The sequence below is a fragment of the Sinocyclocheilus grahami genome, unplaced genomic scaffold (genome assembly GCF_001515645.1).
Source record: "Sinocyclocheilus grahami isolate Dianchi unplaced genomic scaffold, SAMN03320097.WGS_v1.1 scaffold435.1, whole genome shotgun sequence".
In the NCBI taxonomy this organism is placed as follows: domain Eukaryota; kingdom Metazoa; phylum Chordata; class Actinopteri; order Cypriniformes; family Cyprinidae; genus Sinocyclocheilus; species Sinocyclocheilus grahami.
In genome coordinates, this window is record NW_015505614.1 from 747238 (window position 1) to 763761 (window position 16524).

The 16524-nt window shown below is 36.5% G+C and overlaps 1 protein-coding gene across 1 annotated transcript in view; it reads left to right on the forward strand.

The window, feature by feature from the left end:
* LOC107551831 (serine-rich coiled-coil domain-containing protein 2-like) overlaps positions 1–16524 on the forward strand; it is a 69698-nt gene that overhangs the window by 25969 nt on the left and 27205 nt on the right. The window contains exons 2-3 of the mRNA XM_016233583.1: positions 10089–11450; positions 13954–14138. Of these exons, the coding sequence (XP_016089069.1) occupies positions 10124–11450; positions 13954–14138 (1512 nt within the window). The 5' untranslated portion in view covers positions 10089–10123. The remainder of the gene's footprint in view (positions 1–10088; positions 11451–13953; positions 14139–16524) is intronic.

A 16524-nucleotide genomic window follows, 5' to 3' on the forward strand; every position in this document is an offset into this window, starting at 1 on the left:
TCCTGGCTACTAGGCTATCGTTTATAGCCTTTTCTCACAGCAGCTAGAATAATTAAATGTTAAAAAATCATTTTGATGGCGGATTGTAATCCAGAAAGGATTATATGAAACACATGTGAATGAAATTAAATTATATTCCAGTTTTAAATGTGCTTCTGATTACAGATAGCCTTGTATTTTAAAGACAACTAGCAATGCTGATGTTGTTAACATTAAAAATCTGAGAATAAAGTATAACAATAAAAATAATTTGCATGGTTTGATGTGATATGAGCTAATCGATCGTTAGATTAAATCACCATTGGTAGCACGATTTATTGTAACGCTTTTTTCCTCAGTTGGTCAGAACAAATGTGGCAGACTTGTTACTTACTTGTTCAGATGACAATATTTGGTGAAAATTCTTATTTGAGTTATATATTCCAAGAAGTAGACTAGAATCACACCGGTGCGGTGACTGACTGCCACACATACTCCTCAAAACATTAGATTCATCTGCGCTGGAGCCGTGCCAGAGTACAACCCACGCAAGGAAGATAATTCTGCAAGTAACTGCAATTCCAGGTTTTCAAACAGAGATGGCGACAAAGAGACAAAACTTACGGACTGCAGCTTTAATTAAATAAATATATGCATGGGCATAGACTACGTGGAGGATGCAGAGGATGTGTTATTATTTTAAATAGCAAGCTTTGATGGCAGTTACAAATATCCCACAAATATGTGCCCTTATTTTCATTTGTTTTTCTAAACACTTTTGTAACATCTTTTATTTTCACAGATATGTTATCAAAGCCCTTCAAGTAATGTGATTGTTAATGTTAAATTCATATTTTAACACATTAACTGCCACTACAAAGCTGTTATGGCCATTTATCAGCATTATCTGTAATTAGCTGTTCCCTTGTTCGTGTGGCTGAATCACAGCCATTCTTACTTTCAACGTTACCACATTCTTGCTTATGCGATTTTTGGTATGAAATAAAAAAATTATAATTCTAAATTCAAGTCACTGGTCTTATTGTGAACAACTGTTCATATTTTAATGTATGTAATGTTTATTACTCTGCTAATGTATGCTGCAGTTAATCCAATGGCATGCAGATATCTATTTTCTTGTTCGATAAGTCGTTTCACTCAGAAATACATCACAATATGCTAGTTAAGTAAGCTGCAACTTCCATTTCATGTTGATTTTACAATATACAATATTACAAATTACAATATAAAATGTAAATCCCCCTAATATTCTCTCTCTCCTTCCAATATTCAGATTTGAAGTTGACGGGTATGGGTTCAAATATAATGACATTTGGTCTTCCAATTCTGAATATTTGGTGACATTTTTGCCAACAGCTACAATGGATTTAACCGTTTAAGGGCAGAGAGGTGTGTGAACAAAGTGTGTGATAGGTGAACAAAGGCCTCCTGTAGCGAATCGATGCATTTTTGTAAGAAAAATATCCATATTCAAAACATAATAATCACTCTAAAGCAGCTCCGGGCGGATGACGTATGAGTTCAGCGTTGCGCATGTGCTGGTGAGTCTCGTGAAAACCAACGTTTGTTAACAGGATCAATGGAAAGCAAAGTTTCCTTACTTTAGCAAAGGAAAACCAGTCTCCTCTTGGCTTATATCGAAATCCTTTCGACATTCTTCTTTACAAATCCTCGTTTTGTACTTCTAATACGTGACCAAGTGTTTTGTTTTAAACTCTCCCCTGTGCTTCCGCATTCGTCACTTCTGAGTGGCGCATGCGCAACGCTGAACTCATATGTCATCCGCCCGGAGCTGCTTCCGTGTAGGACTGTTTGCGCAAGCTACATTAAAGGGATTATTACGTTTTGAATATGGATATTTTTCTTACAAAAACGCATCGATTCGCTACAGGAGGTCTTTGTTCACCCCCCGGAGCCGTGTTAGACACTTTGTTTTTATGGATGGGTGCTTTTTATTTAACTTCTTTTGGACTGATGCATGCAACACCTGTTGAGTGACATTAAACAGTTTGAAAGATCAAAGACCGTTTTTAATATAACTCTGACTGGATTCGTCTGAAAGAAGAAAATCATATACACCTAGGATGACTTGAGGGTGAGTAATTTGTGGGCTAATTTTCATATTTGGGTGAACTAACCCTTTAATGTAGTTTACCTAAAAATTTACATTCTGTCATAATTTATGCATCCATCCATCCATCCATCCAATAAATGAATAAATAGTCTAGTTTTGTGCGTTATATTTTTCTGTACCATTATGAATCAGCTGAGTAATGGCCTTCATTATAAAAAGTGTTGGAAGATGATGGGATGTACAGCCTCTGGAAATATGTGGATTTTTAGTGTGTGCCTGTATGATAAAATGATCTTGTGACTGTGGGATGATGTATACTTCCTTTTTCTTGGAGGCTGGAGTGTGCATCATCAGATATGTTGACTTCTACGGCGTGATTTCAGACAGTTCAGTGGAGACAGGTAGCTATATAAAGAGCTGTTTACAATACAAAGTCAATTTGATGTAGAAATATTTTATGTAATTTTATGAAAATAGCATTTTGTAATGTTATCACACAAATGTGTCAAACTGTAAAAGCCAGAACATTAAACTTATTTTAAAACGTAATTGATTTGAACATGTATCAAAATACAAAAGATTGATCAACGTAAACATCTAAAAGCAGCCCTTGTTGGAAAAAAAAAATCTTATCATACGTTGCCTGTGTACCTTGTCTGTTCCTGCCCTGCCCAGTCTAGCTGCCGGTTGTGTTTTCCCCCCAGGGTAGTTTTTGTTTTACCATTTAAATAATGCCCATTGAAATCTGCATTTGAGTCCTTTCTCATCCCTTACCACAAAACATGACAGATAATGTCCTGGCAGAAAATTACTTGTACCTTTTCCTTTTTTCTTATTTTTTTTCTTGTAGTGTATATTTTAATTATAAGTTTTTAATTATTATCATAACAAATGGGCCAAATTTGCCCATTGACCTCTGATCATCATGGCCTCTTAACAATCCCCATATCTACTGATTGGCTTCATCACTCTGTCTCCTCTCCACCAATAAGCTGGCGTGTCGTGGGCATTCTGGCGCACTATGGCTGCCGTCGCATCATCCAGGTGGATGCTGCACACTGGTGGTGGATGAGGAGATACCCCCTGAAAATGTAAAGCGCTTTGAGTGCCTAGAAAAGCGCTATATAAAATGTAATGAATTATTAATTATTATTATAACATGTCCAACCCAGGCTCTTTGGGAAAACATGCCTGCAGTGACATTTCAGCAAAATGACATCACGTTGTTTATTGTATTGTTTCGTGATGCATTCAAACTGAAAGTGGTGCTTAAAGAATGTAAACAAATTTGCAATAAAAATGCATTTTCTGAAGCAACCATTTCATTTTAGCTAGTTTATAAGTATTAAAGATTTTATTGTGACTTATGCTTCATGACACTCATACTCAAGCGCATTGCGTTCAGTGCTGTACCAGGTGAGCTACCAAGCAAGTTTACTAAGTTAGAGTAGCCACACATGTGGATCTGGATATTTGATGCAAATGTCAAAATGTGTTCAAAAGTTATTGGTGTTTTAATGCCACTATAGGGTCATTCCGTGTCAAATCAACCAAATTTCAGAAATTTCCCCGGCTCAAATTTTTTTATTTTGCTAATATTTTTTTCTGAAGAAAGATAAACATGTATAGTGATGATAGCCCACATATTAAATGTCATGGATGAAAATTTACTAAGTAATCCACTATTTTGTAGAGAGGGGGTCAAAATAGCAATTTTCACATGAGATTCAGAGCCAAATTACAGGAGGTTAAAAATTACTTATGAAAGATGGCAGCATCACAATGTTATTTTTACACAGAGATTAGTTGGTCTGTTAGTAAAATATGTTGACTTAGTAATCTTTGTTGCATTATGTACCAGTGCTGACCATTCAAAAATGGGGAAACAGCACTTTTCACGTTTTTTTTCTCCAAAGTTGTCATGTCTGTAACTCAAAAAGTATTAAAGATATCTTAATGCCCTTTTAGATATTGGGTCTTAACAAACGTTCCTTTTGGCATCTTCATTTTTAAGGCCCTATATGGTTTGGTACCAGAGATATTGGAATTTCAAAATGGCTCCAAGAGTAAATTGTTAAAATGTACATATTTTTAGTGGTTAAAAACCAAATGTGGGTCAATTTGCAAAAATATAGTACTTATTTTCTTTCAAAGAGGAATGTCTGAAGAACAAATAATGTTGAAACTAGAGATGTATCTCATTTACTTCTGTCAAAGCAACTGCATTGAACATACCTGTCTGAGTGCCATAAATATAATTTTTCCAAAGTTTGCATGCATATAACTCAAGAAGTATAAAAGATATCGCAATATGATTTTAGATTCTAGTTCTTAATAAACTTTTCTTTTAGAATCTTCACTTATAAGGCCCTACATTATTCAGTTCCAGAGATAATTTTTCTTTCTACATGTTATCTTAAGGGTTTTTCCATTGTTTTAGTTTTAGTATAACATTATAATACCTTTCATATATTTACTTTTTTATAATTTAAAGAAGAAACCAATCCGTTGTATATTTGACATTTGAGGCTTAATACTATAGAAAAGCACTAAAGGTTTTTCAGTTAGTGTTTTCAGCTTGTTTATTTTCATATAAAAATACGACGTGCAGTTGCATCAAACAATGGTATAAACATCATTCAATGTAAATTGTGATAATCGTAATAAATAATCACAATTACAATTTAGTTTGTTAAGACCCAATACCTAAAAGGGCATTAAGATATATTTTATACTTCTTGAGTTACAGGCATGCAAACTTTGGAGAAAAAACTTGAAAAGTGCTGTTTCCCCATTTTTGAATGGTCACCATTGGCACATATTGCAACAAAGATTGCTAAAGTGAACAGGTTTTACTAACATACCTACCAATCTCTGTGTAAAAATAACATAATGATGCTGCCATCTTTCTGAAGTCATTTTAACCCCCTTGTAATTTGGCTCTGAATCTCAGGTGAAAATTGCCATTTTGACCCCCCTCTACAAAATAGTAGATTGCTCAGTAAATATTCATCCATGACATTTAATATTTTGGCTTTCGTCACTATACATGTCTGTCTGCTAAAATATTAGCAAAATCAAAAATTTGAGCCGGGGACCTCTGGGTGAGTTTACACGGAATGACCATATAGTCTTTATTTCAGCTGGAAACTGCAGTGAATTTTTTGGATTATATTTCTTGAGGATGCATGAGGATAAGTCTTCTTAGTTGTTTGTTTTTTTTTGTTTTTTTTTCTTGAAATGTTCCTCATTATCAGTTTCATTATTAGCATGCTTTAGGCTAACCCATAGACTGTAAAAAAAGGCTTACCTCACACCTGTAATGGAAGACAAACTGTTTGTGATAGCAGGACTGTAATGGTTTAGATGGTTGTGGTTATGTTGTCCTTGCCGTTTTTTAGTTAGCTTTGTGAAAAGCTAGGTGGTGTGACAGTGGAGTCGACTGTGCAGATTCTGTTATGCTGTTTATACCACAGTATGTATTTGGGCAGGAATGCTTTACATTACACATGAGAGTGTCAAAGAAACATGGAGAAATGTGAAAACAGATTGGGATGCGCCTCAAACAAGTCAAGACAAGGAAGAACTTGTTATTAAGGGTGTGATGTAAAGCAGCGATTAGTTAATTACAGTTGCTGAGCAACATCACAGTTTGCCACATTAAGAATTCATCTGATGTGTGTCACAGGTATAAATCAGCTATGCTGCTTTCAAATGCTGCTTCTAATGCATCTCATTCCATCGGAATTTAGAGTGGGATCTTTTATTGGAACATTTGAGTTTTTAATTTTTTCAATTTTTTTATTTATTTAAATTGTATTTGTCTTTAAGTAGTATTTAATTCATATAAATGGTTTTGAATTACCATCAAAATGATGATTGTATTGTGATACTGTTACCAGATGAGGTGTCCCATTTTGGTATCCACATCAAATTAAATGTACAAAAGTTATTGTATGTGCATAGAAAGCATTTTAAATGCAAGTCAAGTGTCTATTTAACAATTCATAGTAATACACACACACACACACACACACATAGGGGCCTACACATACATGCATTTGTGGTTTATGGGGACTCTCCATAGGCGTAATGGTTTTTATACTGTACAAACTGTATTTTCTATTGCCCTACACCTAGGGCTGCACAATTAATCAAATTTCTAATCGGAATTACAATTATGGATGCCACAATTGCGTAATCGTTCAAAGCGGCAATTAATCGTTCAAAGTCCACTTCTGCATGCGTAAGATATGTTTTTTTCTTTCTACATGTTATCTTAAGGGTTTTTCCCATTGTTTTAATTTTAGTATAACATTATAATACCATTCATATATTTACTTTTTTTTTATAATTTAAAGAAGAAACCAATCCAATGTATATTTGACATTTGAGGCTTAATACTATAGAAAAGCACTAAAGGTTTTTCAGTTAGTGGTTTCAGCTTGTTTATTTTCATATAAAAATACGGCATGCAGTTGCATCAAACAATGGTATAAACATCATTCAATGTAAATTGTGATAATCGTAATAAAAATTCGCAATTACAATTTCAAGGAAATAATCGACAATTATGATTTTTGTCATAATCGTGCAGCCCTACCTACACCTAAACCTACCCCTTACAGAAAACTACTGGCAATTTTTGATTTTCTGAATTTCATAAAACACAGTTTTTTAATGTTTTTTTTATGCCTTTTGTTTTATGGGGACACAGGAAGTGTCCTCATAAACCATGTTTACGTTGTAGTACCCATGTCATTATACACATTTGTGTCCTCATAAATCATATATTCCAGTACACAACACACACACACACAGATCGATAGTTACTCATACTGTGATAGGCCTGTAATATTTTTGTCTTGTAAATGATACAGATGTGTGTGGGTAGGCAAGGTTCAAATCATTACCATTTGCCTCACTGTTCGTATTTCTGACATTTTATCAGTGAGTCATATCTGTCACAGCTATATGTCTGTCATTTTGTCTTATTGTTGATCTTTTACAGACAATATTTGATTTCTCAAGCTTGCATCCTTTTGCACCGCCTCATGTGTCATGTGTAAGCACATAGGTGTGCCTGGGAGTTTGACTGCAAACACATTGACTCAGTTAGCACAACATACAGTGCAAATGCATAGTGATGGGAAGCAAATGTGTGTCTTACAAGTAAGTAAATAGCTAAAGAAGGTGCATAGACTATTCTGTGAGATCTTTAATTGTTCAGTCCAGTGGATTTTAATCCAGCTTCACTCTCTTCAGTGACTTTTCAGCAGGATCAAAAAGTATTCCTTGTCATGTGGGTTCTTGTAGGCTGTCTTGGCACATCTTTCTTGTATATAAATACATTTTATATATGTGTCACAGTTTCCACAATATTAAGCATCACAACTGTTTTCAACATTAATAATAACATATTTTTGAGCACCAAATCAGAATATTAGAATGATTTCTCAAGGATCATGTGACACTGAATATTGGAGTAATGGCTAATGGATGTAGTGAATGGCTGCAACATCATTTTAGACTCTATAGATATGGGCATGGTGCTTGAGGTGGACAGTAGAGTTGTTGTTCATCCAGATATGCATTAAAAATATATAGGACCGTATGAAACTTTTTCTCTTGCCTCCTAAAAACTTGAGCTGAAGAGCTTGGCCCAGTCTGGTGCACACTTTTCCAATGCTCATTCGATTCACATAAGGTTTCTGCGTTGTGGAAAAAAATGGGTGATTACCCCATTACCACAGAAGTCTTGCCCCGCTGAGAATAGGGATTTTAGTTTCATTTACATGTTTCTTCAGTTTTAATTAAATGTTTTGGAAATATTTCATGTCTTTATTGAAAACTGAGGTAAATTTGAAATTAAACCCATGACAATTTGCTTATAGATAAGAGATACTTTTTATTGATTTTAGTTCAGCTTTTAATGCTCTTCAGTCATATTGGTTGTTGGATAAGTTAAAGAAGATAGGTGTAAACCTGTTCATTATTAATTGGTATTTTTCTTTTTTTAATTAAAAGAGTACAACAGGTAAAGGCAATTTCTGATAGCAAATTTTGTTTGTTGGTCACAGAGAATATATTCTGTGAAAATCAAAGAGCCAATGGGAAAATTTTGTCAAGGGAACCAAGGTAATTCTAACTTCTTAACTTGTGTCGGCCTACAAAAATCATCACGGTAGCGCTCTATTAATTCTGCATATAAAATTGCTTGCTCAGCAACCCTAAAAAACTAAACTCTGCTAGTGTAGTTCATAGCATTATTCCAATAATGAATGATTGTAAAATTCAAGTACCATGATATTTTACTTACCATGGTATGTCCCAAAGATCTTTGTGATACCATATGGATTTATTAGAAGCTTAGAGAAAACAAAGAATAATCTGCATAACCAGAAGAGGGCTGTGCAACCCAGAACATGTTGATGAACTGAAACACATTTGTAGGGAGGAAAGGTCCAAAATGTATCCTCAATGTTGTGCAAATCCTATAAGCAGCTACAGGGAACATTTGGTGGAGTTTTTGGTGCTGCTAATTGATGCTTTAATTTACTAAACTCAATGTGTCACTAAGTTCTTTGGTTAGTTGTGTGTTGTTAGTTTTGTAAGATTGTGTCAGATCAAAAAATCCAAAATGGTTTACAGACTTTTCATTGCAACTATACACAAATACTTTAGAGGCTTGAACATAACATGCTTCCAGTACTGATGGATCTCAGTTAGTCACATGGCATGTTGCTCTGTCTTGCTCCTGAATAGATACTTTGTATCCACCAACTCTTGGCAATAGGGCATTATCTCCACTTGGTCATACTTTATCCCTCCAGTGAATTCATTGCATGGACAGGGCTTTTGAACATTTGTAACGTAATGATTGTGTAATGCTTTGTACCCCTGCATCAGGTTAATATTCATCCAAGCGCACACGTGGCTTTCACCTCTCTGATCTTAATCAGAGTATTGTCTGGAAGGTTGGACCTCTCATATGATGTCTTCTTGTTAAAAATATCAAGACAATTTTTAAAGTCCTTGTATATCACTTGCCTGTAATTTCAAAGGCTCAGGGACTGCATTTAATGGTTTTATTGTTGAGATCCTCATGTCAATCCCTTCAAACAAGGGGAAGTCTGAGGACAAGGAATAAGGTGGTTCTCAATTCTGGTCCTGGCACCCCACTGCTCTGCACATTTTCTATGTCTTTCTGATTAAGATCAGAACACTTGTTAGAAGAAAACTCCATGAACTAAACTGGGGTGCGTTTCTTAAAAGCATTGTTAGCCTAGTATAGTCACAAGTTTCATCGTTGCCAACATAGTTCAATGATTTGCTGTTTCCTGAAACCATAGTTCAAACGAACTTCCCAAAAATATTTTTGCGATAGTGTTTCTAAAAGGAGATGTTTTGCAGAATGCTGTTGTTGTTTTTGTCCATACACAGTACTAGTACTAGTGGTCCATACTCTGATTACCATGCTCTGATTGAAAGTCTTCTGAAGGGAAAAATAGCTATTTGTGAGGTCCATATTTAATTGATTTCTTACAGAAATTCTTCTCCTCCACTATGCCCTTTCAAATTATGATATGATGAAACTTCATTTGCCCTCATTTACATCATTACTTTAGAACTTCATCACTTCAGTAGAACAGAATGTACGTGTAAAATAATAATAAAGGGCCCATTAGTTGTTAATGTGATATTATATGTGCATACCCTCCCTGCATATCCATGCGCTGCACCACTGGCTTTTCTGTACAACAGGGGTGCCCAATCCTGTTCCTGGAGATGTACTAACCTGCAGAGTTCCGTTCCAACCCTGATCTAACACATCTGTCTGTAATCATCAAGTGCTTCTAAAGTTCTTAAATAGCTGGTTTGGTTGTGATCAGGGTTGGAGCTGAACTTTACAGGAAGGTAGATCTCCAAGAACAGGATTGGCCACCCCTGGTGTACAACATGCAAGCAAGTTGCTTGGTTCATATTTCATCCTCTCTTTCCTCTTTTTTTGTAGTTCTGTCCTCACATCCATGGTGGCGAACCTATCTGATGGAAAGGAAGGCTGTCAAACAGCTCAACATGGTCTCCAGGTTGCCCAAGTTTGCTTCCTGTCCCTCAGGCACCAACATGACTGCCCTTCCCCAAGGATCTGCCCCAGAGTCCAAAGGTGGACCTCTAGTCAGGCACAATAATTTGACACGCCTACAATCCCTAAATTGGAGAAAGGGTGAAGAGGACATTGGAAATAAAGTTCAACACTCTGACAGCTTGGATGAGGAGACTAGTGTAACACCAGTGATGGTGACTAAAAAGCCTTCTCCTGCAGCTGCAGTAAAATGTAAAAGTGCAGTCCCCACTTCACAAAGTAGTTGCCCCAGGAGCATACCCCAACCTATTAAAACCTTTCCCCGCATGACTACTCCGAAATGCCTCTTAACAGGGAATCCCCTGAATAATGACATGGCTTCTCAGAATGGAGTAAGTGTTGGTAATGGGCGATGTGGCTCCTCAGGGCCAGGTGTTGGCCATGTATCCCAACAAAGAACCCTGCAGAGCAAACTATCCCTGTCCAACGACAGCATCAAGTCTGACTCTAAAGACAGCATAGTTCGCTCTCAGAGTTTCACCCACTCCAAGAGGGCAACATGCTCCACCAACCCACCTATTACCCGTTCCTTCTCCTTTAATAAAGCTACAGAGCTTGCTAAAGAACTTCCCAGACCATTGGCACAGTCTCCAGTAGCGAAATCTTCCCTCATACAGCCAAATACAGTATTATCTGAAGAGAAAGTAAATAAATATGGAATTCCAAGACCTGCTGTAACTACTAGCAGTCATCTTTTGCAAACAAACACAATAAAGAAATCTCTTTTACCCAGCTTTTCAGGTAAAAAACCTTCTGTGCTCAGTTATAGACTTACACGTCCAACACTAACCAAACATCCCCGCCCTGTTCTCCTTGGAATTGTCAAAAAAGATGCAGAATTGATAAAAAATGTCCAAGACACTACAAAGATAGCAGAAACCAGTTCAGAACCAAGTAGCAACATTGAAAGTATTGAAACGTCCCCAAATGAGACTTATTTTGAAGCAAAGGAGGCTGAGGGGAGTCTGGGCCCCTCCTTGGAGGATATGTCACTATCATCGTCCTCCTCAGTGGAGCACAATGACACTAGTGAAGAGTACATGGATGACTTTGATAATCTCGGGAATGGAGGTGAGACACTGCTGCCTGTCCTCAATGAGGGGTTAGACCACTTTGGACTATGTAAAGATGACAACACTCTAATTAGCAAGTGCAATGAGGAATCATCGGAGACCAGCCTGCACACCTTCTTATCCGAAACTGTTGACTGGGCAGGGATGGGCCTCGCAGGTGTGACTGAGAATCAATCTATTTCCATTACACCTCATAACAACTTTTTGTGTTTCTGTGTCTGACATTTTGACTGTTCAAACCCTAGTTAGCTGACTTGCTGTCTGCAGCCTACATTGGTTGCTATCTTCAGAGTGTGATACTGTACATGCTCCCAAAGATAAATACTTTAATGCTCATAAATGCAATAATTGAATGGTTCTCAAATATATTCTTAAGAAAATTTTTTTATTATTAAGAATAAAATTACAAGCTTAATTTGGTTGACGGTTCTTGCTGAAGACTCACTGAATAACTCATGGAAAATACCTCAAAGACTTTTTGTGCTGCCTGCAGATTACTGTAATAATCATAATAAGTGCACAACTATTTCAGTTATGCCTGGCTTGACGGGAGTTTAGCACTTGCCGTCAGGGTTTACTAATGACAGGTTGACGTTAAATTTTCTCGTAGACACAAGCCAGTGTGATTTCAGCTTGAATAGCTGTAAAATTATACAATAATATAGTGTTGAAAGGTGAAGTGTTTAATTTTTTCAAAGTTAAAATAGATTCTCTTATCTCAGTATGTACTTTACATTTATACTGTGTATATTTTTATTGGCACTTCTCAGCATTGTATGTAATGCTGTATTGCATTTCCGCAAAGGATGAATTTGATGCTACCTTAGATTTTTGCCAAAACAGGGTACCTTAGAAGGCAGCATAATTACAGGTGCATCTCAATAAATTAGAATATCGTGGAAAAGTTCAATTCAACTCAAATTGTGAAACTTGTGTATTAAATAAATTCAATGCACACAGACTGAAGTAGTTTAAGTCTTTAAGTCTTTTAATTGTGATGATTTTGGCTCACATTTAACAAAAACCCACCAATTCACTATCTCAACAAATTAGAATATGGTGACATGCCAATCAGCTAATCAACTCAAAACACCTGCAAAGGTTTCCTGAGCCTTCAAAATGGTCTCTCAGTTTGGTTCACTAGGCTACACAATCATGGGGAAGACTGCTGGTCTGACAGTTGTCCAGAAGACAATCATTGACACCCTTCACAAGGAGGGTAAGCCACAAACATTCATTGCTAAAGAAGCTGGCTGTTCACAGAGTGCTGTATTCAAGCATGTTAACAGAAAGTTGAGTGGAAGGAAAAAGTGTGGAAGAAAAAGATGCACAGCCAACCGAGAGAACCGCAGCCTTATGAGGATTGTCAAGCAAAATCGATTCAAGAATTTGAGTGAACTTCACAAGGAATGGACTGAGGCTGGGGTCAAGGCATCAAGAGCCACCACACACCGACGTGTCAAGGAATTTGGCTACAGTTGTCGTATTCCTCTTGTTAAGGCACTCCTGAACCACAGACAACGTCAGAGGCGTCTTACCTGGGCTAAGGAGAAGAAGAACTGGACTGTTGCCCAGTGGTCCAAAGTCCTCTTTTCAGATGAGAGCAAGTTTTGTATTTCATTTGGAAACCAAGGTCCTAGAGTCTGGAGGAAGGGTGGAGAAGCTCATAGCCAACGTCACTGCAACCGTTTACCAAGAAATTTTGGAGCACTTCATGCTTCCTTCTGCTGACCAGCTTTTTGAAGATGCTGATTTCATTTTCCAGCAGGATTTGGCACCTGCCCACACTGCCAAAAGCACCAAAAGTTGGTTAAATGACCATGGTGTTGGTGTGCTTGACTGGTAGCAAACTCATCAGACCTGAACCCCATAGAAAATCTATGGGGTATTGTCAAGAAGAAAATGAGAAACAAGAGACCAAAAAATGCTGATGAGCTGAAGGCCACTGTCAAAGAAACCTTGGCTTCCATACCACCTCAGCAGTGCCACAAACTGATCACCTCCATGCCACGCCAAATTGAGGCAGTAATTAAAGCAAAAGGAGCCCCTACCAAGTATTGAGTACATGTACAGTAAATTAACATGCTTTCCAGAAGGCCAACAATTCACTAAAAATGTTTTTTTTTATTGGTCTTATGAAGTATTCTAATTTGTTGAGATAGTGAATTGGTGGGTTTTTAAATGTGAGCCAAAATCATCACAATTAAAAGAACCAAAGACTTAAACTACTTCAGTCTGTGTGCATTGAATTTATTTAATACACAAGTTTCACAATTTGAGTTGAATTACTGAAATAAATGAACTTTTCCACGACATTCTAATTTATTGAGATGCACCTGTATGTCAGAATCAGAAAATCAGAATGAGCTTTATTGCCAGGTATGTTTACACATACGAGGAATTTGTTTTCGTGATAGAAGCTTCCACAGTGGAACAGAATGACAGTGACAGAACAAAAAACACAGATAATAAAAAATAGAACAAGTAAATAAGGAATAAAAATATATAAATCGACAATTGTATGTGCAGGTATGTACAATGTAATATTGTCACTAAGATTGTTGTAAGTGCAGGTATGTGCAATGTAATATTGTCACTAAGATTACTTAAAAAAACAGCTATATTACCCTTTCTAACTCAGTATATTGTCTTTCTTTCAGCTGGTAAAGATGGCTTTGAGCATGAGACGTTGTCTCCTTTAGGTGATTTTCCTCATGGATCGTCTTTGGACCTGTCACCCTCAGACAGCTCTGGAGGGACTTACATGTGGGACGAGGAGGGAATGGAGGCACTGGGAGGCTCTGGACACCCCTGTGGAAGCTTTGACTCTGATCTCAACAGCATGGTGAGTCCAAAGACTTTAACTGACAACAACACAAACATTTTTTCATAAACAGTTTCATATTTAGTGGATTATTGTTTTAAAGTTTTAATATTAGTTTCTTATCTTGCTTGCACAACTCCTTAAGCAGTCCCCGTTAGTGGTCTTTAGCCCTGTGGTAAAGAATTACTCCTCTAGACAACACTCTACAGTCTTGTTTGCAAGCTCCTGAAATGCACTGCTAAAGCTTTTCTGGATCGGTGTGCTTTATGGTTGGCATTTAAAATCTCAGTTATTGTGATGTTGACAGCACTGCTGATTTTTTTGTGTGGTTAAAGTGAGTCTGTCTTGTGTTTATAGCCCAGAGATGGGCTGGGTAAGGCTGTCCGGTTGAGTTATTGAATGTGCATCTGTGATTATGCATCATAATACTGAGAGTACTCCAAATTGGCTCCTGCTGATATTCATTCGTCTTTCCCCTGGAAGCAGATGATCAGATTGTCAGCTTCATGGCAGTCAGTAAACAATGAGGTGAAATCAAAGTCAGACGAGAGAATGACTCTGCATTTATGCTTACAGCGTTAGCCTTTATCCTCCATTATAGCAATGATAGCTTGTTAATTTCCTCTCCCTATAATGCTATTTATCTTTCAGTATTTAAGCCATATTCCAAATCATTTAATTGGTGTAAATGTAACAACATTTGCATATTCCTATCACTACTTTTCTAACTAATATTTAATAATTTTTATATTTAGCTCTGATGACTGCCACTTAAAGTAAGTGACTGGTCTGAAAGAGACATTTTGTGGATATTTGATGCCACAGTTTGATGATATGAAGGCCTACTTTTAGGCTTAATTTACACTGCACAAGCGTTTACTGCGCATTGTGTGTGACATTACATACAGGTTATGTACCAATGATGAAAATAATTATGTAGTTATTGTCATTTTGCCATTTAGACTAAAATGCTATTCAGCATTTTTTATTGCTTTTCTTCAGATTTAATCATAAACTAATGTATGAGTTGTTTTTGAGCATATAAGAGAATTCAAGCCAATTTTATTTGTATATTGAATTTTTATTGACCATTTAATTGTCTCAAGTAATTACTTTAGACCTATTTTATGTTGTATTATATTTTTTCTTTGATATTTTTATTTTTTATGTCAAGAATTGTGAGATTTCTAATAATAATAAATAATGTTGTATAATACTTTGGTATTGTAACTAGTATATTGTGATATACAGGGATCGGACAAAATAATGTGAACACCTGGTAAATAGGCCATATTTCTTTATTAAGGTGTTTTACCACCATTTGCCCTTAATACAGATTCCATCCTTGTTAGAATATATTCATACAACTTCTGAATAGTCTCCCTTTGAATGTTGAATCCCTTTGAATCAGAACATCTATCAGTTGTTTCAGAGATGATAAAGGAGGGAATTGGCTTCTCACACTTCTCTCCCAAACTTCTCACAGTGGTTTGATAATATTCAAGTAAGGTCAGGGCGTATGTTGAAGTTCATCTTGGTACTCCTTCTGTCCAGGTTTTATGATCTTGACACCATCTTTTTGCATTATAAGAAGTTTTAGCAATTGCAGCTTTTCATGCGTGTTGGCTTTGTGGAGTTCTCTGTGGTCGGATTTTGCAGAAACATGGTCTTTAAGGTGAATATTGAGGTTTACTGTCAATTTTGCTGTAGTGGTTCCATTTTTTTGTTGCAGCTTTACATTATTTTTTCACAGATTTGTAATAACTTTAGTTAATAGACATAACTGAAATATCACATTGACGTAAATATTCAAACCCTTTGTTCAACACTTGAAATTTAGCACAGGTGCATTCCATTTCTCTGGATCTTCTTTGACATTTTTGTAGACATTCAATGGAGTCCACCTATGGTAAATTCAGCTAATTGTACATGATTTGGAAAGGTACATGCCTCTATAAGGTCTAACAGCTGAAAATACATATCAGAGCAAAAACCAAGCCATCAAATCTAGGAAAGGCTAAGAAAACATTTCGACTGCATTTAAGGTTCCCATTCTTAATGGAATGACGAACAACCAGGACTCCTCCTAGAGATGGTTGTTTGGCCAAACAGAAAGGATGATTTCCTCCCGACTGCTTATGTATATTTCCTCAGACAGTTCAGCTGACCCAGTGTGCTGTGTGTCTGCACCTGCTCACTGACCTGGGCTATGCTAAGTCATGCAAGTTTGTTTCAAAGTGATGTGTCTCAGACACTGAGTAGCCAAACCAGCTAAAATTATAGGAAGCCATGTGATAGCTTTCTCATAAATGTTGACAAAAATTTATGGAGGATGTATTTTAAATTCAGTCTTTATATTCTGGGAAAAATGAACTAGACTTTGATCAAACTGATTTTCATATAGGAC